The sequence below is a fragment of the Crocodylus porosus genome, unplaced genomic scaffold (assembly GCF_001723895.1).
Source record: "Crocodylus porosus isolate Cpor-Errol unplaced genomic scaffold, CroPor_comp1, whole genome shotgun sequence".
Classification (NCBI taxonomy): Eukaryota; Metazoa; Chordata; order Crocodylia; family Crocodylidae; genus Crocodylus; species Crocodylus porosus.
Window position 1 is genome coordinate 67807260 of NW_017728949.1, and position 26507 is coordinate 67833766.

At 46.2% G+C, this 26507-nt stretch overlaps 1 protein-coding gene across 3 annotated transcripts in view; it reads left to right on the forward strand.

Moving 5' to 3' along the window:
• The window catches only part of ACMSD (aminocarboxymuconate semialdehyde decarboxylase), a 69512-nt gene that overhangs the window by 39785 nt on the left and 3220 nt on the right, over positions 1-26507 (forward strand). Inside the window, exons 7-9 of one of the 3 annotated variants that reach the window (XM_019554587.1) lie at positions 8006-8101; positions 11334-11506; positions 23248-23782. In XM_019554587.1, the coding sequence (XP_019410132.1) occupies positions 8006-8101; positions 11334-11506; positions 23248-23256 (278 nt within the window). In that variant the 3' untranslated portion in view covers positions 23257-23782. Of the gene's footprint in view, positions 1-8005; positions 8102-11333; positions 11507-14080; positions 14563-23247; positions 23783-24052; positions 24152-26507 lie in introns of those variants that run through there. The other 2 variants (XM_019554588.1, XM_019554586.1) reach the window with 2 other exon arrangements.

Below are 26507 nucleotides of genomic sequence, written 5' to 3' on the forward strand. Positions count from 1 at the left end.
GGCCTCAGGCAGCCCTAAGCAGGCTAAAGCTCTGCCAGCCTGCAAGGGAAAAGCCATGGTTTCCCATGTTTTTCTCCTTTAAAGGAGAATCTGTTTTTTTTAAATCAGAATTCATGGCAGAAGTGGTATCTTTTATTAGGCTAACTAGATATTTGCAAAAAGAAATCTTTATTTGCAGGCTTTTGGGCACAGGCACCCTTCTTCAGGCATAGGAGAGAGCAAAGATTGTAAAGGTTCTCCTACGCAGAAATGAAAATTCCTGTTTCATAGGAGAGCTGAAGGTGTGGCAAAATCTTCTATCTGGACCAGTTCATTTTATGCAGATTAGGCTCAGAGAAAAGTTGGAGCAGCCTTTCTACCTCAAAGTTGTCTGGTGGCAAGCAGGATATATTTCCTTCTGGTTATGATGTTTCATATTTCACAGAAGAGTAGAAAGATGGATGATCTTCTGGGCAGGAATGTCTTTTGTGGTGAGTTATCTCTGGGCTCTGTGAAAATGCAAATTACTCGTACCAATGCAGAAGCAGGGCGTCAGGCTTCAGGTATCAACTTGATCCATTTTCGAAGTTTTGTTCGTGACTCTTTCATATATTCTTGTGACCCACTTTTGGGTCATGACCCATGGGCTGAGAAATGCTGTTCTAGACTGTGAGGGAGAGAAGGAGCCAGCAGGCTCTGGGGCCCCACGCCGGAGCAGTAGCCCGCTAGTCCCGCGCACGCAGGCCCAAGATGCTGGGCGGGAATTCACCTTTCACAGGTGTGTGGGGAAGGGCGGAGCCGGTGCTCCCGGGACCGGCATAAAAGAGAGGCCGGGGCCGGCAAGAAGCGGCGGTGCGGAACTGGAAGCAGGCAGCGGAGGGGCTGGAGCCGGCCAGAGCACATTGCAGCAGATGAGAGCAGCTCTCAACCACGGTAGGAGCCTTTGGAGAAGGGGTGAGCCCCAACGGGGCTCTTGAGCCCAGTCAGCTGGCCCTTGTGGGACATGGGACTGTTTTGTTACCAGCCGGGAGCTGCTGGGACCCGGCGGAAGCCGAGTACCACATAAGCCCTAATAGCAGGGCACTCATTGACTGTGGGCACCATAGTTCCTATAATAGGGGAGGAACAGCCACAGTGAGCATTAGTTATAAAGGGAAGAATCGAACAAGCCATCAAGAAGAGCTCTGCGAGAGCGGGAGTGGGGGTTTCGACCCCACAGCGTACGGGGGGGATATCGGAGACCGTCTGCTGAAGGCTGAAGCAGCAGCCCCAACCCAGGGAGACCCCTAACTATAGCATTTGTGTTGATCTGTACATTTCTTTCATGGACAATCTGTGTGGTCTACGGACACGTGGCTGAGCCAGGTAGGCGGCCACCTCTCGGTGGAACGGGCGAGGGTGTATGGGTGGCGGAGCCCTCATCAATGCGGGACCTGCGGAATGCCGAGGAGTCTCATATTTAGACAACACGCGCCGGACCATCTGAACCAACTCTAATATCATCAAAGTCGTGGCAGGCGAGGCAAGCGCATGTAAAATGCCCAACCCCAGGTGAGCCAACACTTGGCGACCGGTAAGCGGCCCCGACGCGGGGAGGCAGTCATGGCCATACCCCGACAGTGGTGCTTTGGCCGGGAACGTGGCAGCGGCTTCCCTGGCAGGACTAAGGGGTCCAGATGGAGCACCAGCCTGGATTAACGGGGACAGAATCCCTGCAACAGGCCATGAACTTTATGGCCCAAGTGCTGCAGCAACAACAGCAACAGGCCATGAGACAGACGAGCATACAGGAGCATTTGCTCCAACAACAGGTGTTGGCACAGAGGGGTTTTCGGTCAAGGCCCACAAAGGACCTAGCCTTCCCCGACGGCCGTGCAAGGTCGAGGGAGACCTAGGAGGCAGATTCGATGGAGTGTGGGGTGGGCAACCACTTGACCGCTAAGGTCCAGCCCTCACCTGAAGTGCTGGTGTGGGTCGAAGGCAGTCCAGTCACGGCGGTCGTGGATACGGGGTGCGCGCAATTGCTAGTGCGCCCCTCGTTGATTGACTGGAGGCAAGCACCATGGTGTGCCGGGATGCAAATGGTATGCCTCCACAAACAAAAGTCTTATTTTGAAAGGCGTTTGCTAGACATCTGAGTGAAGGGGATCCGTAGAAGAATCCCGGTGGGACTGGACGAAGGAATCTTGTACCCCATTATTTTGGGTCGGGATTGGCCTGAAATATTTGAAGTGCTAGCATCGCTCCATAGCCATGAGAGCCTGCAAGACGGGCTAGTTGGGACTGACCTAGAGAAGCCAGATGACCTGGAAATAGAGGCCTTGGCTAACAGCAGTCGATTCCATGAGGCCCAAGAGAGTGATGAGGAGCTGTGGCCATTCTGAGCGGCGGGCCCAGCGAGAGCCAACCACCAGGTAACCTCCCCTGAACAAGATAAGCAGGTACCCAGGGTGGAGATAAGAAATGGGTTGCTATACCAGATCAAATGGGGCAGGGCCGAGGGAGAGGAGCTTGCCCAACTAGTTATACCTTGACCCTACAGAGAACCCCTTCTAAGCCTAGTGCATAGGAATCCCCTTGGGAGGCACCTAGGCAAACACAAGACAGAGGCCCGCTTGGCTAGGTGGTGTTTCTGGCCTCATATGTATGAAGAAGTCGAAGAATTCTGTAAAATCTGTGAATTGTGCCAGAAAGTGAGCACTTATAAGCCCCCTAAGGTGCCCTTGCAGCCAATGCCGGTGGTGAGAGAGCCATTCGCCAGGGTGGCTTTAGACATAGTAGGCCCACTGCCCTGGAGCGTAGCGGGACACCAGTTTGTGTTGGTGCTCATAGACTACGCGACCCGCTTCCCGGAGGCTATCCCACTGAGAGCGGTCACAGGACCCAAAGTGGCGGAGGAGTTAATGAAGTGGGTAGCAAAATTTGGAATCCCCAGGGAAATTATTACAGACCAGGGGTCTAATTTTATGTCCTTGGTGTTGGGGGCTATGTGCAAAGTGCTACAGTTTCACCATCTGAAGACGGCAGTGTACCACCCCCAAACAAATGGTTTGGTAGAGCGTTTCAGTGGCACATTAAAGGTGATGCTACGCCGGTGCACTCAAGTAGAACCTAAGAAATGAAACCTAATGGTTCCCCCCTTACTGTTCGCAATCAGGGATGCCCCACAGGCATCGCTGGGCTACTCACCCTTCGAATTAACATTCGGGCATCAGCCTCGCAGCTTGTTAGATGTCGTGAGGGAAGGGTGGGAGGCAGATCCGAACCCAGGCAGGGGAGCCTCCGAGTACGTCAAGGATTTGCAGGAGCGTCTCCGGACAGTCAGGGAGGTGGCCCAAGACAATTTGGAACAAGCCCAAAGTAAACAAAAAGAAAGATATGATGCTCATACAAAAGAACGGGAATTAAGGGTAGGGCAAAAGGTGCTAGTGCTACTGCCAAGTTCCACCATCAAGTTTTTAACTTGTTGGCAGGGCCCGTTTACTGTACTGAGGAGAGTAGGCCCCATAGATTATGAGGTATTGTGCCCGGGGGCAAAAAGGGAGAAACACATTTATCATATCAACCTCCTTAAAGAGTGGCACAAGCCCGAGGGCCTGCTGATCTCTCCCGAACCCGAGTCGGATGAATTTGGGGTACAAACTGGAGATAAGTCAGGAGGTCCCAAGGATGGAGATCAAGTCCCGGTGGGGAGGCAGCTGAGGACAAGGCAAGTACAGCAATTACGGAATCTGGTGAAAGAGTTTAAGGACGTCTTTACGGATAGCCCGGGGAAGGCAATCGGGGTAGAGCACAAAATTATAACCAAGGAGGGGCAGGTAGCCCACGAGAAGTGGCAAAGGATCCCGTACCATCGGTACCAACCTATCAAGGAAGAGTTAGAAAAAATGCTGAAACAAGGGATTATAACACTGTCCTGTAGCCCGTGGCACAGTCCCTTAGTAGCCGTGACAAAGCTGGATGGGAATTTGAGGCTGTGTGTGGACTTTCGGAAATTGAATGCCCTGACGCAATTCGACATGTTTCCCATGCCTCAAGTGAGTGAGCTAGTGGAATGCATAGGACAGGCGAAGTTTATAGCGACGCTCGATTTGTCTAAGGGCTATTGGCAAATTCCATTGAGGAAGGAAGATCAGCCGAAGACAGCCTTTGGCACACCGTGGGGCCTTTTCGAGTTTAAAAGAATGCCGTTCGGGCTTAATGGGGCAGCAGCCACTTTTCAAAGGCTGATTGACTGGATCCTCGTGCCCCACCAAGGGTACGCCTCAGCTTACATAGATGACATTGTGATTTACAGGGAGCGTGGGAACAACACCTAAGAGCGTTAAGGGCCGTACTGCTCGAATTGAGGCAGGCGGGACTCACGGCAAACCCAAAGAAATGTGCCCTGGGCAAGAGGGAGACTAAGTATTTAGGCTTCCTAGTGGGGCAGGGACGCGTAAGACCCCTGGCGGACAAAGTAAAGGCTATTAGGGACTATACAGCGCCAGTAACTAAGAAGCGAATGTGGGCATTTCTGGGACTCGTCAGCTATTACAGGAGGTTTATACCTAGATTCATGGAAATAGCATACCCGCTGGTCGAGACAACTAAGGGCCGGAAAACGTACAGCATAGAGTGGAACACAGACCAGCAGAAGGCCTTAGAAGACCTCAAACAGGTTCCATGCCAAGAGGTAATTCTCCATACTCCCAACTTTGCTCTGCCTTTCACTTTACAGACAGACGCCTCAGCCTTCGTGCTTGGAGCGGTACTATCCCAGGAGGTGGACCGAGTGGAGTGGCCAATAGCTTACGCCAGCAGGAAGCTAAATGAACATGAAAGAAGGTACTCCACAATAGAGCGGGAGTGTTTAGCTATCAGGTGGGGGGGTAGACTACTTTAGGTATTACCTCTTAGGGCGTGAATTTAAGCTAATAACCAACCATGCCCTTCTGAGATGGCTGAATACGGCCAAGACTGATAACGCCCGCATAATGAGGTGGGCCCTGGCTCTCCAACCTTTCCGATTCCACGTGGCGTACAGGCTGGGGAAGTCAAACACCGTGGCAGACTTTCTGTCGAGGTGCAGTGAAGAGAACCCCAACCCAAACCCAGAAGAACAGAAAGACGGAGAAAGTGAGGGAGCCAAGCAGGATGGATTAAGGCAAGAAAGAGAAGCACCTAGCAGCGTCTTGAGGGGTGGGATATGTGAGGGAGAGACGGAGCCAGCAGGCTCCGGGGCCCCACACCCAAGCGGTAGCCCACTAGTCCCGCGCACGCAGGCCCAAGACGCTGGGTGGGAATTCGCCTTTCACAGGTGTGTGGGGAAGGGCGGAGCCGGTGCTCCCGGGACCGGCATAAAAGAGAGGCCGGGGCCGGCAAGAAGTGGTGGCGTGGAACCGGAAGCAGGCAGCGGAGGGGCTGGAGCCAGCCGGAGCACGTTGCAGCGGATGAGAGCAGCTCTCAACCACGGTAGGAGCCTTTGGAGAAGGGGTGAGCCCCAACGGGGCTCTTGAGCCCAGTCAGCTGGCCCTTGTGGGACATGGGACTGTTTTGTTACCAGCCGGGAGCTGCTGGGACGCGGCGGAAGCCGAGTACCACATAAGCCCTAATAGCAGGGCACTCATTGACTGTGGGCACCGTAGTTCCTATAATAGAGGAGGAACGGCCACAGCGAAACTTAGTTATAAAGGGAAGAATCGAACAAGCCATCAAGAAGAGCTCTGCGAGAGCGGGAGTGGGGGTTTCGACCCCACAGCGTACGGGGGGGATATCGGAGACCGTCTGCTGAAGGCTGAAGCAGCAGCCCCAACCCAGGGAGACCCCTAACTATAGCATTTGTGTTGATCTGTACATTTCTTTCATGGACAATCTGTGTGGTCTACGGACACGTGGCTGAGCCAGGTAGGCGGCCACCTCTTGGTGGAACGGGCGAGGGTGTATGGGTGGCGGAGCCCTCATCAATGCGGGACCTGCGGAATGCCGAGGAGTCTCATATTTGGACAACACGCGCCGGACCATCTGAACCAACTCTAATATCATCAAAGTCGTGGCAGGCGAGGCAAGCATGTGTAAAATGCCCAACCCGAGGTGAGCCAACACTTGGCGACCGGTAAGCGGCCCCGACGCAGGGAGGCGGTCATGGCCGTACCCTGACGTAGACCCAGTGAACTCTTGACTGATGTCAGGACCTATTTCTCTGAAAGGAGCAAGCACAGTGTATGACTGAGCAGTGGCGCAAATTGTTGCAAGGTGAGTCTCTCGCCTTCCGAGGTAAGTCATCATCAGGTTGGTTAAAGGTGTGATGGATGTTTGAGTGACAGTGCTTCTGCCTGAGTAATCAGTTAACTGAGTAATTGGCAAAAATGGTGTGACCGGTGCGGTTAAAAAGAGCAGGCAGACAGGGTCCTTTGGGTGAATCTGATATCTTTTATTAGACCAACTTAAATAGTTGGAAAAAAATTTCTTAACAAGCTTTCAGGTTTAAAAACTCTTTGTCAGGCTGAGGAAGCCTCTGCAGTCAGTGTGTGTGTGTGCCCTTCCTGGATAGAATGAATAGATCCAGGACTATTCCTTCCATCCAGGAAGAGCACACCTCGACTGCAGATGCTTCCACAGCCTGACAAAGGGTTTTTAAACCCGAAAACTTGCTAAGAACATTTTTTCCAACTATTTAAGTTGGTCTAATAAAAGATATCAGGTTCACCCAGAGGACCCTGTCTGCCTATGTCCTTAGATCAACACGGCTACAACCTACACCCCTGTTAAAAGGAACACACACCCGTGAGACAGTGCAGGACTGGATATGTGTGTCTGAGTGTGTGTGTTCAGGACTGTGTGTGAGAGCTGTTTGATGTATGTGGTGGGTGTTAGCTGTTGATCGTTAGTGCAAGGAGATTTGTATGACAGCTGTTTGAGTTCAGAGGAGAGAGCATTGGTAGTCAATTGGGCTTCAGCCCAGGTGACCAGCCAGAGCAGGATCATCGTTTTGAGGGTAAAGTATCACCCACCCCAGTCTGTGGAGTGCTCAGTAACCCAAGGGGAAAAGCACACAGCTCCACAAGGGAAAGGAGCAAGGCCTCCCATGGACTGTCAGTCCCAGAAGTACACAGCGGTCTGCCGCTGCGTGGTGAGAGAGCCATCTTTGCTGTCTATGTTGTCTCATACACCCTTGCATTGTATTGCCTGTTCTTGTATAGATGTCTGCTATCTGTTAAAGTCCTATTGTTTGTTTCCCATTAACTACTTTATAACAATATAATCCAGTTTGTTGAAGCTTTCCTGTGTCTGTTGTATATGTAATTTTCAGACACTAGGTGGGGCCAGGTGGTAGACCAATACCTAGTGGTAAAGCTCCGCAAGTCCACAAGACCACGATTTTGGGCTCCGAAGATTAGCAGGCCTCATTACTGCCAATTCTTGATTCCACATTTTTATTGGTGAAGAGATTTGGTTAAGAGATTCATGGCTCTTCATAAGGCCCATAGGTGACCTTATGATGCTAAATATCTGCAACTCTGGTTGCTTGAGTTAGGCATCTGATTGGTCTTTCAGTGTCATAACTCTAAGCACCCACGTTCTAATGTTTTGGCCCAGAGCACAGAGAAACTAAGATGTGTACACTGTGCAATGCAGTGCCGTGTAAAGATAGCCATGCTAGTCAAGCAGCAGAAGCAGTACAGCTTCATGACCTTTTTTCACTGTGCTAACACATCTGTGCTGTTCTGATGCCCAGACTCAGAGGATTGGGTATGTCTGTGTGGTACTGCCTTGTACAGTGTAAAAAAGTCTTAAATGTCATGTTTAAGAGGCAAATTCAGTTCATAGCTTCTACCCCTCCTTTCTGACTACAGTTAAAGAACCTTCAGTAATGGCTGGTTCAAGTGGTGCTTTTCTCATAAGAAATAATTTATGGAGTTGCTATTTGCAATGCAAACATTACCTTTGGTTTTAAATACAGAGGATATTGAGGGAAACATCACCAATGTGTAAAACTAAAACTTCAGTATGAAGTCTATATCACAAAGCTTTTCTTTGTTGTCAGGCATGCCAGCAGAAACAACTGTAGCCATCTGCTCGATGATTATGGGTGGAATTTTTGAAAAATTTCCTAAACTGAAAGTTTGCTTTGCACATGGAGGTAGGTAATATATCTCATGAATCACTTCCTTGGCTGAACATTATTGAATGGTTATCTTTTCTGGTTTTGCCTATTAGGAGAGCCATTTCAAGCATTTAATTGTGTTATAATTGAAAAGTAGATGAAACAACAAAAATGTATAGTTAAAGAAAGAGACCTGCCTGTCTTAAGAAGGTTGATTAAAGAGGATTGAGCCATTTTCAACTCTTTAAAAAGAAAAAAAAAATAATAAAGCTTGATGATTCCTATTGAGACTATTTAATTCCTGTGTTCCAGTAGAATAGGCTTTGCTGTTTCAGGCCTACTTCCAGTGGCCATGTGGTGGTATTTGTGATGTAGACACAATTGTCAGTAATTAGCATCTGCAATCTGTGTTGAGAGTCTCAGTCAAGAGGAGAGGGCTTGAAGAGATCTGGAGACCACAGTGTTCTTTCTTTGGTAAGATTGTTCCCTGTTGATCACTGTTAACGTCAGTGTTTGAACTGAACTGGAATCAAAATTGCCTTTATGATAGGAGTCAGTAGAGGATTTCCATAAGGAAAGGTTTAGACTGAGCCCAGGGTCCATGGGTTATCATAAATCTTATCCCAAGCAATCAAAAATGGATCAAGAATCCCAGTGGCATCCTTAAGTGAGATTAGTTTATTTCATAAAAAGATTCTCTGAGGACTCAAACTAGAGAACTCAGTAGGAGTTTGCATATAAATATTGCAGAATCTCACCTTTACGGTTTGATAAGTCATAGAAACTCACTTGACCACATAGCTTAACTGACAGTGATAAGAAAAAGTCCTCACCAGCCACAAGTCACCAGAAAGCACTTTTTAAGGTTTGTTTTGTTTATAGCCTGTCCCAGTTCTGTATTTGTAATATGAAAATAAGAGAGAATGACTTACAGACTATGTGGAGAAATGGTTTCTTCAGCATCATCTGCCTGGAAACATCTTTAGCAAAGGGAGCATCAGAAAAACAGAAAGTGAGCTGTTTGACTATTCAGCACTTCTTTCTCCCTTGCCCCCATCTTCGCTCTGCAATATCAGAAGGCATCACTAACAGAATTCAAAGACAGGAGGAAGGAGCCATTCTTGTCAGAGAAAAGAACGCAAAAGAGCACAGTTTAGGCAGAGGGAAACACAGAAAAGCATTAGCTAATGGAGAAACCAAACTAAGTTACAGCAGAAAGATATCTGTTTGTAGTGATTACAATATCACAACAGATGCATCCAAATCAAGTAGCATTTATTTTTATGTGCATTTTCCCTTGCTTCCCATTAGCAATTAGAGATGCCAGGAAGCACTGGGAAGCCTCCTTTCTATGCAGAATGGTTCTGTATTAGTTTTCCCCAAGCTGTATTCTAACTCCTCAAATATTACTGCAAAGATGACAAAGAGACATGTCAGTGTAGCAATTATTCCTGCATCTATTTAAGTATAGCTTTGTATCAAGATGCTAGTTTCAAAAAAGTAAAATGAAAAAAAATTCTAATTTCAGCAGGGCTCTGAATTTTTCTCTCAAGGTTGTAAGTGCCTAAAAGACTTGCTGTCATATCCAATGTTAATAATTAAGTTTCTTTGGCTAACTTTATTTCCTTAACATTGAGTAACTTGGTGTGTAGTACAAAATCTATATACAGGATACCTATATAGGCACGTGGGGCTGGGTGGACTCTGAAGATGCAAGCTGAGGCAGACATCAGTTTATATTTGGTTCACACTTCAGAGCTTTTCCTTCTAATGATAAAGATTAGAGAGGCAAGCAGCCAATATCTTAGAACTGGGGAGTTTAATCAGTTGCCAGGCAAACTAAAAAGGAGAAAAATGTACAACTAATGCTAGGCCCGTCCTTCATCCATGCACAAATTAGAGAAGAGTCTCTTTTCCATGCACTTACGTTGCCTGCCAAGGTTCCTGCCAATGCCCATTAAGTATTGTACAGCTTATCCCTGTGATATTTAAAACTGTCTTTATGCTTCACTTCCTCATGCTCAGCCTCTGCAGTGTGCACTTTCTGCAATTGCTAGTGCAATGACAGATTAGTGTAGGGGTAGGCAAAATACGGACTGTGGGCCAGATTTGGCCTACAGAGGGACTTTGTCCAGCCCACAGCGGGTCCCTCAGTTCTTCCTGGCCCAGGCTATAGGCTGCAGCTGCCTGGAGCCTGCATCCAAGCTACCCGGTGGTTCCTCTGCCCTCGCTAGAGGCAGCAGTGGCAGTGCAGAGGAGCCGTGGAGGCAGTCCGGGTGCAGGTTCTGGGCGGCTGCAACAAGAAGCCAGCAGCAGTGAAGGGAAGGGGTTGCTTTTACCCCTGCACCAAACAGCAGCTTCTGCCCAGTGCTGCCACTGCTCAGCATGGGTGGGCAAGTCTGGAGCAGGCACGGGGCAGGCTGGGGTCAGGACTGCGTGCACGGGTTCCCGCTGGTCTGGAGCTCGTCCACTCTGCTGGGCTAAGTCTGGAGTGGGAGTGGGAGTGGGGTGGGACAGGGTCGGGGATATGTGTGGCTCCCTGCCAGTACCACAGGGCTGGGGCCAGTGGCAGAGGCGGCCAGAAGGAGCTGCTGCCACTTGAGCTACCTAGAAAGGCAGTCAAGCTGCGGGGGTCACCCCGCTGTGTGCCCAGGGGACAGCAGGACGTGCCATAGGCCAGATAGCATCTGGGCCAGATGGGACTGGGGGACCCAGTTGGTCTGCTCCAGCCAGGTCGAGTCTGGAGTGGGCACAGACCAGAGCTGGGGCTGTGCATTGTTGGCAGTGGTGGGGAGGAGCCGCACAGGGTGCGTGGGCTCTGGGCTACTGTGGGGTGGAGGGTGCCAGCTGGCTCACAGCAATGCCCCGGAACAGCGTATGTGGCCCACAGGCCCAAATAATTGCCCACCCCAGTTTAGGGGGACCCCCCCCCCCCCAATCAACATTAGACTCATACCTGATCAAAACATACTGACAAACTTTTTCCTTAATATGGCCTACCTTGAATTATTTCAGAACCAAGTCAAATATGGTTGTTAACAGGTATAACTAGTGGGCAGGCTCACCAGCTGAAGAGCTGGCTGTTGTATTACATTTTGGGGACAGGGCTTTTATTGGTTATGGTCTCCTATTCCCTGTACAGTATTATATTTCTATATAGCTGCATAGTAATCTCGTCTGTGGCATTGTGGTTTTTTTCTTCCTACATTTTCAGATTTATGAAAGCAAAGAAATGATTTCCCCCTTCAGTAATAACCTCTCTTTGTAGGTGGCTCTTTTCCATATACTCTCGGACGTATTTCCCATGGGTTCAATGTGCGCCCTGATTTGTGTGCAGTGGATAATAACGTTGATCCAAAGAAATACCTTGGTTCATTTTACACCGATTCACTCGTCCATGATCCTCAGGCTCTGAAGCTGCTAACAGATATAATAGGAGAGGTGAGTTAGAATACTTTTGAAAACATTTGGCTGATAGCACCCAAGTGAATTATTCTGTATCAAATGCATCTTGAGGAAGGAAAAAGAGAGAGATGGTAGAAGTAGGGAGTAGATTACAACATTTTTTCAAATATTTTTGGAAACCAAAAACAATTAAATGCTTCAGTTTTCTAGCAGAATGTGGAATTAGGAATGGAATAAGTAACAGGAAGGTGATGAAATGAATTTCAGGTGAAAGCATGAATTCAAGCAATAATCTTAGGGTGTTTTATGGGGTGAGTAAGAAATGATGGCATTTTTCTTTCCAGTTAGAAGCTTCCAGTTTGTGTTGCTGGGTCCAGTGGTTAATTTTCAGTCAAGAATGGACTTGCAAAAGAAATAACATGCTACAAATAAATTATTATAATTAGTTTTTGCTTTCCATATTTCCTCCACCCAAGGATCTCAAAATGCTTTATAACCATTGATTCATGCTTCCAAGTATCCCTGAAAAGTAGATATAATTATTCCCTCTTCCTAGGTCAGAAGGGACCTAGATCAGAAGGCAGAAGAACAGTATGTTTATCTCAAATTGCTATTAAAAAGGTTCACCACTACAACCTTTTTTCTATATAGTGTAGTTGGATCTAAAGATGTTAGAAGTGCAGCTGGATTGATACAACTGGTGACATAATGGATTAACAAGGTGCCATTACCTCAATAAAAAAGAAATGAAATCTCAGGCCCAGTAAAGTCAATTAAAGTTCTGTCATTTACTTCGGTGGAACCAGGGTTTCTCCCAGGGAATTTAAGATTGAAGCCTCAGGTGGAATAAATGGGCATCGCTCTACAAAATTTGTGGAATTATATTGAGCTATACCATTGGAAGATTTGGTCCCAGGGAGTTCTGAAAATAATAGTCCCAATCCAGCAAAAGCTCATAGTCCTTGCTCAGATGCATTGTGAATCACCTGCTTCAATTAGACTATTTACCTGAGGCATTAGACTACTCACTGAGACCCCACAGCTTGCAAAAACAGCCTTGGCTTTGTTCATAGCTCTGTATTAAAAAATCCCCAAAAGCTAGTGGTGTAGTAGTTGTACCTGGGAAGCTGTAGTCCTGCAAGTTAGTAATAAAAAAGAATGCATGTGGGAATGTTAGATGGCATGTCAAACAGCATGGAATGCAAATATTTTGTTATGGCAAAGAAAACATTGCAGTAGCTTCCTATTTAAAACAATTCAAATCTGAGACCAAAAAAACTAACAGCCCTGTACTGCAGTGCCCCATGCAGAGATGCGACAACTTTGTGCCCTGGGCCAGCAACCTGCCCTGCTCTGTCCCTGAACTGTTTCCCTGCAGTGCCTTAGCCTTCCCTGCTCCATGCTGAGGGCTCGTCTCACATGCCACTACCACAGCTGCCACCTTTACCCATATTGCCCCGATGCCACTGACTGGCACAAGGAGACTTGCACGCTTATTGTTGGCACTGATTCCTATTGCCAACTAATGCAAGTTGCAAAAGAGAGCTTGGGGATGGAGCAAGAGGAGGGGACCTGGAGACAAGCCCTCTAGGGTAGCACCTAGGCCTTGTGCCTGGTTGCCCATTCCTAGTTATACTACTGGCCCCAATAATAGGGGAACTGAATGCTCCCTGACATCAGTAAATCTGCAGGAAGAGGCTGAAGATGGGATTTCCCTTTTTTTTTTTTTTGAGTGCTCTGTTTACCTTTCTCTAAAACTAGTCAAATGGATAGCCTCCCAATTCCATGTGTCCCCAAGATCAATATGGGTCTCCGAAGATCAGAAAAATTCGAGCTGTCCCTGGCAACAGCCCCCAGGGTTTCTGCAGCTGACTAGGGTATCCACCATGAAGGAGAAATGTAAATTCAGACTCCGGCCCTTCCTTCCTTTTCTCAGCCACTGTCCATTCACCACCTCTCCACTGTCCATCCCCACAACTATCTTCAATGCCATGTGTGGTTATTCAGTCTGGTAAGATGTATCCAGTCCTTTTTATAGACAGGTTATGGCACTGAGCAGAACTGCAAGTACTATCTCCTGTTTGGTACAGACACGGTCTCCATGGGGCTCAGTGCATGTAGATCAGTGGCTGTTTGTGGCACAAACTTTATTACTTTTCTGTCTGCTTCCCAGTGCCTTTGTAGGGTCACCGTACTGAAAATAAGACGTAATCATAACGGTTAGGCTTTCCTACTCCATTCTCTGGTACTTTTTGGACCTAGCACTCAGCTAGCACAATTTTGATAAATGATTTCTGTATTTTGGTATGAATGAAATCATTCCAAATACTATCTGACATAATTATACCAAATTATAAGTGGCATATATTGGTATAATTAGAGTCCCTAATTTTAAAATGCCCTTTTAAAGTTAACAGATTTCTTCCCTTTATTACGCAAGTAAAAGACAGTTTGTGGTTTCTTCCTCTCCCCTTCACAACTGTGAGAGGTGCTGTGTCATCACTGGTGAGGCCTCTGTGAACTGGGACTGTGCAATTCCACGCTTCCCCAGTTGCTGAGATGCACATGACCTCCTTGTTAGCTGATGAACGTTATCCTTTAAACTCTCAGATTTAGAATCCAAGACCAGAGCGGGAGAGAAGCAGCAGCACACAAATATGCAACTAAAGGTTGATTATCCTGGCTACAACGCAAGTTTCAGAACAGTTGGGGATTGGACTAGATGACCTCTTAAGGTTCCTTCCAACCCTAATTTTCTATGAGTCTATGAATTCAGAATTTGTCCTGTGGAAGGCTCTCCAGATGTGCCTTCATCTGTCTCTGTGAACATCTATTTTTTTATAAATAAACTGTAGTGGCAGCAAATACCTTTAGCAACTCCATTATCCTGGGCGCTATTGACACCTATAGAACATCAAATAAATAGATAAAAAGAGGAGGGAAAGTGAAAACAAATTGTAACTGGACCATTTTAGAGCAATGCAGCATTTTAAATGTAATATATAACTAGCTTTCCTAGTGCCTACTTCGGCGCTAGAACTTTTAAAGTAAATGTCCCAGTTCAATAAACATGAGCAATGTATTATATGGGACGTTGGTCTCTTTTGTAATTTGTTCTGTGATTTATTTGTGTGTGTGCACTTAACCATATGGCAACCAGTAGAAAAGTCTAAAAAGGTTGCAGGTTTAAGGGACAGGGAAATGACTTTTCCACAACTGATGCTATTTTCTTAATTAAATCTGAGAAACTATTTGCTGGCTTCCTGTATGCTGGGAGGCAGAGCATCCTCTTACTATACCTTTGCATTCCTTAAGAAATGTTAGGGTTGTCTTTAATGTCTATCCATCCTTACCTGTTTTTTAATAAATGCAGTTATGCATGGACATGCAGACTATAATGGCTTTTTCTGACTGGAATAGCCCAAAAAATCTTCCTATTAATGCCTGAAATATGGAAATATTGCAGGGAAATGCAAGAGTTTAATAAATGCATATCTTGTACGATTCCTTTACATTGAATATCTCTAAGTTGGCATGTATTCTCCCTGCAGTCCTCCATTTCCAACTGTTCCCTTTGTCTCCTTGCAGGCTTGTCCTCCTATCCTCTTTCACACTAGCCCTTTATGTAGAACAACTTCCCACTCTCTATGTATGCTCCCCTCCTTGATGCAGCATTTTAACTACAACACCTACTCTGGTTCTTCATGCCATGCACTGTACCTTTTTGAGTTACATTACAACCTTTTCTCTTTTTATTTCGCTTAAAAGTTTTTGATGGAGAGAGTCTTTTTCTTGGCATATTTAACTTATTGTGAAGTCCTCTTGTTATGGTTATTACATACTTTTTGTAAAAAGGAAGGGCTTTTGATATCTCTTTCCTTTTTGGTCACCAGCCACATTTACAGTCTCTTAGAGATCAGAAATCATTTCTGACATTCTGTACTCCACAGCAATTAGTCACTCAGGGTCTTGGGACACTCAATCAGTTTGTACTGCTGAGTCTGAGACCCACCTTATTCCTCTAAACTCCAGCCCGGAGCCCTGCTCCACTGAGGGAGTTAGTCTAATAGACTGCCCTTACAACTCAAATTATACTCCTGGACTGCTGCCTACTTCAGTCCACCAATGTCCCTGAGCCGTTGTACTCTGGTGGGTTCTTCTGGGTCATCTTCCTTCCTGGCTTTCAGTCTTTTATAGCCCCTTGTTTAAGTGGACCCAGAAATAATCAGCCAAATGAAACTCAGAGAAATCTCTGCTTTAGCTGCACATTAAATCTTAATTCCCTTTAACCTGTGCAGAGTTTACAAACCCCATCACACTTATCACAGCAGTTCCACAAACTCAAACCATTTTGGCAGGGAACCACTTTAAGGTCTGCTTCTGCTCTTATTCATTAAATATCAGCCTCACAGCTGCTTTAGGTTACACAAGTTTGTAATGGGCTCCCCATGGGCAATTATGCCAGTCAGGGATCAGTGGAATATAGAGCTCTGTGGTTACACCCCTCCCACGCACCCTGCACTTAGGAGGACAAGTGAAATCAGTTTAATTCCCCTGCACAGGGGAATAGAGAGCATGAACAAGAAGAGAATTAGCAACCCACAGATATAACTACCTAAGTCAGCACAGGCGCTATTAAGATATAGATATATATAGATATATAAACTTGGAGAAATGATCATTACACTAATTCTTTTTAATGGCACAAATTAGGTTTGCAGAAGGAGGCTGCTGACAGAGTAATTCACTGAGGACCAAATTATGCCACTTCCACTTACATATGGAAGAGCATCCTGCTCCAAGAGTAGTTTAAGTAGGATGAGACTAATCTTTTTTTTTAAAAAGACAATTGAGATTTTCACATAGTCCCTTCAATCCAGGAACTGTGTTAAGACAAACACCAAATATTGTAACACTGGCAAGGAAATCATGTGCATTGCCAATACTGTGGATGCAAAATTGGACTCCAAGTAATGTGACAGGGATCTTGATAGGCCACTGTAGTTCTGTATTTGAAGCAGGATTTGGAATAAAATAAATCTCTAGTGTATAGCCAGGAGCTCGCTAGAAAAGCAGCAGCTGTGTGCACAGACATAATTCAAAGTCTTTAGGGACTAGCTGTCACCTGGTGTCAGAGTGTAATGTTCTGGCTTGGAAACCTTGAACATTGAAAATCCAGGAACAGCTTTGAAGAGTCGCATACACTTAGCTCTATCCTTTCAAAATGTCTTTAACAGAGACAGTTAACCTTAACAAAGGACTGCAGAGGTACAAAACCTGCTAGGTGGAAGGGGAGCAGGTAACAACAGTGTAAAATTGCTGCAACCTCCCCTGCACAAACCAGCACGGACTATTAACTGGACAGTGTTGCCCAGGAAGGAGGCCAGCCAAAATGACTAGAAAATAAAATGAACAACTGAGGCCATCAGCAGAACATAAAACTGCCTCCCTCCAGACAAAATCCAGAGGCCAGGAGTCCTGCATGCCTCCCATGGATGAATCTTGGTGGGAGGATGGGCCAAGATAATATACATTTCTTTATCTCAGAAGAAGTAGACCTGTTCTCAGAGGATATATCTTATTACTGCTGGGGGCTCAGTCAAACAACACTGGCTTCATACATTGGCATTCTCAAGTCACTAATATTAAAAGACTAGCTCAGGCATAAAGTTAATTTGGACTCTGGTAATCTCTTTCAGATTCAGGTCTCCTACTACTGTGAAACAAGTTCTGTTACGGTCATTGAGCTGTTGAATATAAGTATTTATTTAGGTGACTGGTTCTCAACTCACTTGAGACACCCCTCTGGATGAGGCACCCCTCTATAACTTTTGTGAATGGAGTGGCACCCAACTGCAAAAGCTAATTTATTTATTACAGTGCTTACCTCCTTGTAGAAGGGCTAGGCATTGCTGGTAGGGAATTGGCCAGGCAGGGACCAGCCTAAACCTGCACTTATAAGTTTATCTCCTCACACTTTGTGGTATCCTGCAGAGGATCTGGCAGCACTCCAGCATGCAGCTGCACTCTGGTTGACATCAATCACCAGCAACTTGTGTCTTATTTAAAGTGGAGATGCTGTGCTAAGTGTGTCCAGTTGGATGCCAAACCATTGAGAAATAGGATTCAGGCCACAGCCTTTGGAATAACAATAATAATTAAGAATGAATTAGGAATTACCACCTGGTACACCTTTTCAAACACTTCATACATAGCATTCTTATGAGACTGCTCACTGTAAATATGTACTATAGTTCTCATTTCCATTCCATGCGTACTGTAGTTCCTATTTCAGGTTAAATATGGATATCTATGTTAGGGGTGTACCGACAGAGATTTTGGGGGCTGATACCGATAGCCAGTTTTTAAGGAAGCGTATTGGCTGACACCAATCTGATTTCCAGTACACAGCCCTGCAGCTATAAGGGCTGCATGTGGCTGGTAAGTCTGTTGTGGTGGAAGGGGAGGGATGAGGGAAGGGGCATGGGGGACAGAGCAAGCCCCCTGCAGTGAGGAAGGAGTGGGGCTGGGGCAGGCGCCAGCCCAGCCTGCAGCAGCAACCCACCCTGCCCATGCCCCGTGCAGATTCAGGGGCACACGCCACTCCCCCACTCTCCTGTGCCCTCACAGAGTTCACACATTGGCAGGAGATGTCCCCCTCCCTCCCCACACCCCTGGATGAGCCGCGGCTCCGTCCTGCGCCTCACCCCACCCCAGCTGGGAAGTGCCTGCCCCACTCCCTCCCTCACTGCAGGGGGCTTCATCCGTCTCCCCATGCCCCTTCCCTCTCCCCTCCCCTTCCACCACAACGGACTTATCAGCTGCATGCAGCTCTCCAAGCTGCCAGGCTGTGCTTCTCATTGCCTGCATGCTGCGCTGTCGCTGCGCATATGCACGGGCATTTATCAGCCAAATTATCGGCCACATCAGGCCAATTTCTGGTATAGTCAATTTTCTTTGTATCAGTGCCATTCCACTATCGGACTGATGTATTGGTGTACATCTAATATATATTAATATATTATATATAAATTACTTTAGACTATATAGTCTAAAGCAGGTGTTCTCAACCTCTAGTTCACAGGCCAGATTCAGACTCTAGAGCTGTGTCATCTGGCCCGCAGAGCTTTCCAAGGGTCCAAAAATTTGGTGGTGGAGGGATGGGATAACCTTAATTGTTGCTCACCCGGAAGCCAAATTTCCAGACCTACGGGGAGACCTGTGGGCAAGATAGCATGGCCCTATGCACTGGATCACGTGCTCAGGTCTGAGGTGGTGTGGAGCCAGATCCATCCATCCAGGGCCAGCTGAAGGCCCAGTCCAGCCACACAGGGCCAGGCTGAGGCAACGTAGAGCCCAATCTGCCTGTGTGGGGCCCAATCCAAGTACCGACCCTAGGATCCAGGGTCTGGCCCCACACCACTTATCTGGCCTGCAAGGCTGAAAAGTTGAGCACCACTGATCTAAGATCTTTCAGCAAGTCGGTGGCAGAGCCACAGTGACATTCCCAGAGTTCCTTCTTTATCTATAGTTCTCCATTGGCTTGGTTCACTGGCAGCGCGATTACTATCAGTCATGAATACTATAAATTAGAGGAAGATAACACAAACTGCAATGGGATAGTTTATGCCAGATCTCCGCAAGACAGGAATAAAAAAAAGACTTCCTTCTGTTCTGAGTCATGTAAGAAAATGCTATTTGAAATATTAGACTCACCCTAGTTAAGCCAGGGGTTTAGCCAGGGACACAGCCCCTCGGCTGCATTCAACCCATACTGCTGTATGATCCAGCCTGGTCACTGGATTGACCACGCATGCTGGCCCTGGCCCTGCATTTGCTGTGCAGGCCAGACTCAGCACCACATGCCTTGCACAGAGCGCCGGAGGGCAGTCCAGGGTATGTGCTCCATGTGGAGCCCCACTGGACTGGCCCTGGGTGCTACCTCCAAGGCCATGCTGGAGCCAGTGCATAGGACCAGACAGGTAGGACACTACATGCAGTGTACTCCAGGCTGGTTCTCTGTGCTAAGTGCAGCATGTGTTTTCAGTCCAGCTTACGTGCAGGACACCTGGCTCCAGGGCTCGCTGTGCACATGGCAGATGGGGCATGCACAGGGTGTACACTGCCCATAGCATGTGGGCTGGACTCAGCACTACATGCAGCACAAGAGGTCTGGGGCATGGGCTGCATGTATGGCTCCAAACTGACCCCCTGTGTTGCCTGCAGAGCTGGGTCCAGCCTGCACACCATGGGCAGTGCATACCCTGTGCCAGCCCTGCAGACCAGATGCACAGCAAGCCCAGGGACCACTCTTTGCTGTGTGCAGTATGAGTACTGGACCCATTGCCATGGGCACTGCACAGAGGATCAATCTCAGTCTGGCCCCAGCCCAGCCCAACAAATTGTATCTGGCCCACAGGACAACACCCTTGGGTTAGCTTTCTTGATGTAGCGACAACTGCTGTATTTGATAAATCCATCAAGTAATACAGGTGCATTGTTTCTTATTGTTTCTATAGTATGTGGCATGCTTGCTGTCCCTGTGAGTGTTCCGGTGCAGAAAACATCCAATTATCAATGAATATGCTGTAAAGCAGTATCTGTAACTGTTTAAACACACACCAATCACAGGGTATTTTCAATGTAATTTATTCTCAGAAATTAGCAGACAAAGTATAAATTCTTTATAATTATAATCTTATAGCAAGATTTATGTAATAAGGCAGAATGCAACTACATTGTATAGAACAAAAATGTGCAGCTTTTACATGCCTTAGGCTGTTAGTTTTTACTGATAGGTATTCTTTTCATGTGAGTTCTTTCAGAGACCCTTGGGTGACACCTGCTGGAGACAAAAAAATAAGCATTTTACATGCAAACAAAATTCATCCTCATAAAACATGTTTTCTTCACATCCTTTCAGTACTGTCAACTCTGGGCATTTAAGAATGAATGCAGTTTAAAAAAAAAATTGCATTTACATTTTTGTTTGACTTCTCAAGCCTTAGCGTATTGTTTTCAATCTTTTTTTTTTCTGCAACCGTAAGGACCAGAACATTTTTAAAGGCTGAATTTTTTCAAATAATTAAATGGACCCGGGAACAGACGCTTAAAAAAATAACACCAACCATCCCAGATTCACAGTAAAATCATAAAGACTGACAACGTTAACTGTTCTAGGGCAGATGCCCAGAAAATGAAAATTGCCATAGCTCCAGAGAATTCACTGGAGATTTGACAACTTACAGCCATTGAGAATTACCCACCTTGTGTTTCTAACACTCTGGTTAAAGGAATATTAAAGAAAGGCACAGTACAAATTTCAAACTTCAGGCTGAATTTCCTATTAACTGTCACCTTCACAAACAAGATAGAGCATGTAGTTACTGCTCCCCAACAGTTTTTCATGGACACAATTAATTTCCTCTTGCAACAGCAGCTTAAAAGACTTTATAGGCTTCCAGAAATAAAATTATGCCCAGAGTGCTTCTGTTGTCATTACCTGACACACAGTTCTAACTAAATGAAATTAAATGAAATTAATATAATTACACAAAATTAAACTTTGACTTACGTGTCTGTGGCAACTAGACACCTAACTGCATAAAAACAGTGTAATGTTGTGACACACACACATGCATTCACAAAGAACATTTTTTTAAAAATGTCTCTTGTATATAAATATGTAACCCGGGTGTCCCCAAAGTGAGTATCCCCCGCCCTCACCAATAGACGAGGAAAGCCCGGACACACGTGCTGGGGGTAGAAATAGCAGTCTACTCGCAGTTCCCTCCCACCTACAGTGTCTCAATAGAGGAGGAACAGAACACAATGTCTTAAACGAGCACAAATTTAATAAATGTATTAAAAGGTAGTGAACTAAAATGAGTATTTACAGGTTACACATGCATACAACCATAACTATATATATACACACCTAAATACAAACAGGTAAGCTTAACGGTCCCAAACAGTATGAACAGGTAAGTACAACAATAAATGGCACTCTAAAATACAAGGCATACAGTTAACAGTTAATAAACACTCCAAAACTGCATAGCGTGTATCAAACAATCAATAAACACTCCAAAATATGAGACGCAAGAGTTCTCTAGTGGTTCCCCTCCTCTAGGGGGTCTTTCCCTCCTGCCACTTTATTGAGGCTACCTTTCCCTGAGCCTCACTCCCCAGTGGGAGACCCGGTGGGAGACCCACTGCCCCACGGAGCTGGGACAGTGTTTCTCCGAGGGAGGGCTCAGTTCCAGGCCTCGGGGCGTGGCGTGACTTGCTCACACGTCCCAGTGGCTCAATCCTTCTCAGGGGGAGTTGCGGGCCTGGGCCGCCTCATGCACACCCAGGGCCGTGCTGCTCTGAATGCTGTTCCCCGTGCTTGGGAACTGTTCTGTTCCCAGGGCTCTTGCAGACCCACTGCAGGGAATGGGTCCCAGACCACCTGGCCCCTCTGGCCCCAGGGTCTTGTGCCCTGCAATGGCTTCCGTGCCGGGATTCACACCATGCTTGGAGACCAAAGCCGCCTTGCTATGGGTCCCAGAGTCCCAGTCCCTCGTGGGCCTTACCGGCTACCACTTTTGTCCAGCGGTGGAATCTTTCGGGCTCTTCTGGGCAGACAGATACGCCCACTGGGCATCTCTCCCAGCTCTTCTTGGCACTGGGACCTCTTCTTTCTTCTTCGTCCCTCGCAGACTGCGCTGCATGCTCGGCACACAGATGCTTATATCCCCTTCTGGGGCTCCACCCCCAGATTGAAAATGAACCACTTAGGGGGCTGCAACTGCAGTTCCCAATTAAGTCCACTCCTGCCCCCACCCTCTTTGGACTAGAGGGGGAGTGGACTCTCCTCCTGGCTCCTCCACTGCCCGTCTCTGATGGGTGGGTTTTACCCCACCAATTGCATTTGTGGTCTCCTAAGCCCAGAGAGCTGGGTGAAGCTTGGCAAGCTCCCCACATAGAGAAGGAATTGCAAATCAAGTCTTCCCTGGATTTGCAGGAGAATTTTTTGGGTTCTTCAAGACATCGGTTGTAAGCTTTCATAGCAAAAGTAAAAGGGAAGAAGGCCGAGACCATGAACAAGACATTCTTATCTAAAGTGTTATTTAGGCACTGAAGTTAAATATGTGTTTAACAGACTGTTAATATTAGCCTGATGTCATTCTGTTAGCAGGATCCTGCTGGAAAAATGTAAGAGCTGAAATATAAGAGGTAAAAGTGGTGCCTAGGGCAGGGCTGTCTAATGTAAGTAGCCATGGCCTGAACATCCCATGGGGCTGTACACCAGTGGGGGCTGCACTCTTACAGATGGTGCCACGGTGACCTGAGGGGTCCCTGGGCTGCATGCCACACTGACAGCCATCCCCACCTGCTGCACCGTATTACTCCTCCCCGCCCCTGTTGCACTGCATGGGCACCCCTTCCCCACAGCTGCATTGTTCACCCATTCCCACCCAGGCTCACCCTCAGCTCCCCTGGCTGCACCATGCTGTAAAAGCAAAAGGAGGGAGGGAGAGCAGAGAGATTCTGGCCGCATATTTAGCCAGAGTAATGAGGGGAGTGGTGGCTGGGCAAAAACCCAAAGGTTGCAACTTAATTAAACCCTTGTGGCCTGCATGTGGCCCATGGATCACTGGTTAGACAGCCCTGGCCTACAGTATAAGTTGACAGGATCCTACCCAGCATGCTTGGAAGCCTCTTTATACGTAAAAAGAATTAAAAATAAATCAATAACCAAAATAAATTGAAACCATATTTTTCTTTTATAGGTTAATTAATTATGGGAACACATGGCCAGCAAGTGATTGTGACCCCATAATGAATCACAATATGTCAGGCAAGATGTCTCAGAACTGAAGATGAGCAATAGATTCTTTGTTTAATACATATCAAACTAATATCAAATTACTTCAGTGTACCAAACTATGAAGGGTTTTACTGTTCCTAGTATGTGTGTGCAAGGGGACTTAAATTCATTTCCATGTGCCAGGGATTTACATTCTGAACTTGCCATGCATCATCAGGATGAAAAGAAAGCATGACTGGCTCATAAAAACAAAAAGACCTATTCTTAGGTTCTCTCAGTCTCACTCATTTTATGCAGAATTTTTATGTAACTCAGTTGTCTAACAGTGCCTGTACACAATAATGAAGCTTTGGGAAGTGTTCTTTTCAGGCTTTCTTTATGCTTTTGAAGAAATTTAAAAATCAGAAATATACCAGTGCAATACGTCCTCGGAATTTCATGTGGATTCACAGACCGCGGAACAGGGTGGGCCACCCAGGCTATGGCCCAACCAACTTCTAGTACATTAATTTAGCTAGCTATGCAGTTAAAAAAATAGCTATACAGTTTTAACTGGAATGACAATTGCACATATGTGGGTTATATAAATTAACATGCTAAAAGTTGGTTGAGCTATGGCCTGGGTGGCCCACCCCGTTGGCCCACAACATAGGGTGGCCTATGTGTGGATTATACCCTATGTGTGGATTATAAGAACCTCATAGAGTTTATGCAACTATTTCATTTTAATGTTATCACAAAATGAGCAGGCTGTTTCTTGTTTCCAGGACAAAGTAATTTTGGGGACAGATTACCCTTTTCCACTGGGGGAGCTAGAACCTGGAAAACTGATTGATTCTATGGAAGAGTTTGAGAAAGAAGTAAAGGTACAATCTTTGCAATTTTATATTTCTATTTTAAACCTCTCTTTTTAGAGCCTGATCCAGGACCTAGGGAAGTCAATGAGGGGTTTCTGTTGACTCCCATTGGCCTTGCCATGGGCCCTTAGAGTTAAATGCTACCGGTATTTCAGATTTACATGCCTGTGTGGTACTTATGTCACTGCGTCACTGAAATTTTTGCACCTACACACATTTTTAGATTCTATTCCCATTTGTGATGGACTAGATCACACTCCAGAAATGTTATGTGAGTACATAGGTGAGGATTCAAATTGTCTCCGAATGTGCCTAGATTTAGGTGGGACAGTGCCTAACTTTTGAGTACCTTCCCCAGAAGGGAGATTCAGATTGACTCGTATAGCAGTTCATATTACCGGTACAGATGTAATAGATACCTAGGTGCTCTATACAGAGAATGAGGAATGGTAGGTGCTCCAGAGGGCAATCCGAAAAGCCAGGAGATGCACAGAAGTAGCCAATATGGAACACTAAAACACAGGGGTATATCTGAACTCCCATCCCCTTCAGGCTCCATTCACTTACACTTCAAAAAACTTAGTTACATCTTCAACTGACCTTCATCTTTAACTGACCTTTGCTCATCCCACAGGGGAAGAGGGCTAGAAAAGGTGCTGTAAACATTAATCTATCTCATTTCACCTGACTGGAAAACTGTGTCCAGTGGGATCACTCTATCTGCAGTCCAAATTAAGTAATGAAGTCTGCCACCTGGAATGTCCACATCCTGATGGACAACCCTAACAGTGAGTGACCAGAGAGAAGGACAGCACTCATAGTCAGAGAACTTGCATCATTTGCTATTGACATCGATGCACTTAATGAGACCAGATGCACAGGAGAGGGGCAGCTCACAGAGCATGGTGATAGCTATGTGTTTTTTGGAAAGAAAAAGCCAAAAGAGACAGACACATCTATAGCACTGGTTTTGCTATCAAGACTAAGATCATTACTCAGATAGTAGAATGTCCAGTTGACATCAGAAGTGTCTCATGACCCTTCATCTTTAGCTGACCTGCATACAACATACAACAGTCATCAGTGCATATGTGTAAACCCTTGATGCAGATGACGAAACAAAAAAAGAATTCAATTCTAAATTAAACTAAATCCTGTCATCTGTCTCCGAAGAAGATAAGATTTTTTTTTCTTGGAGATTTCAATGCTAGATGAGCAAGGAGTCTAAGCTATGGAAAGGAACACTTGGAGAGGAAGGGGTAGGGAAAGTCAATCCAAACTGAATTTTTCTCCTGAGCAAATGTCCAGAACATGTTCTTATCATCACAGATGCACTCTTACTCAAAATACTGGGCACCCGACTGACTAAATGATACTGCATCCCCAGGACTGTTGTGGCATCTGTATCACCAGAGCTTTGACCAGCACAGAGATCTAAAGGGAAATTAGAGAGCAAAATAACAGGTAGCGGGATAACAAAGCAAAAGAAATTAAAGTTTCCTGACAGCCATGCCGTGTAGTTTCTTCAGCACAACCGAAGTGACCTATGGGCCAGACATACAAGGAACCACCCTCTGAGATCCAAGTATGGAACTCTTTCAAGACAGCTTGGTGGAAGGAGCACTTTCAAGAGCTCCTGAACCAAGGGTCTACTGTTGAAGACAATACCATCAAAGCAGCATAATACTCCATTGGATGCTTCTACATGAGACACTTTACTGTCCAGCAGACTAATTTGCTGTGCAGTAATTAGGGCACAGTAGACTAATTTAATGCATTGTTGGATAGTCCCATCAGATACAAATAGTATCCGGCAGTGCAGTAAATTACTGCACTTAAATGCACGTGTAGATGGTAACGTTGGGATTAGTTTACTTCAGCTCAAATTGAGCCAGACTATTTTTAGTCACATTAATTGCACAAGTAGGCGAACCCATTAAGGACTACCTTACAGGTCCACCAGCTTATCAAGAGGCCTTGAAAACCCTCATTAAGCAGATGCAGAACAACAAAGCATGTGGTCCTGTTGGCATGCCAGCTGAAATTTATAAGCAAGGTAGAAAAAACCTCTCTTACCAACTGCACGTCATTATTATGAAAATATGGAAACATGAAGAGATTCTAAGTGACTTGAGAGATGCCAGAATAATCATTACTATATTCAAGAAAGGTGATAGATTGGATTGCAACAGTTATTGTGGTATTGCACTCCTCTCCATTGCTGGGAAGACTTTCACCCACATTCTTCTCAATAAACTCATTTTCCCCACTGAGGATTTCATAGACATTAGGGCTGGAAGGGACCTCGGGAGATCATCGAGTCCAGCCCCCTGCCCAAAGGGCAGGAAGTCAGCTGGGGTCATAG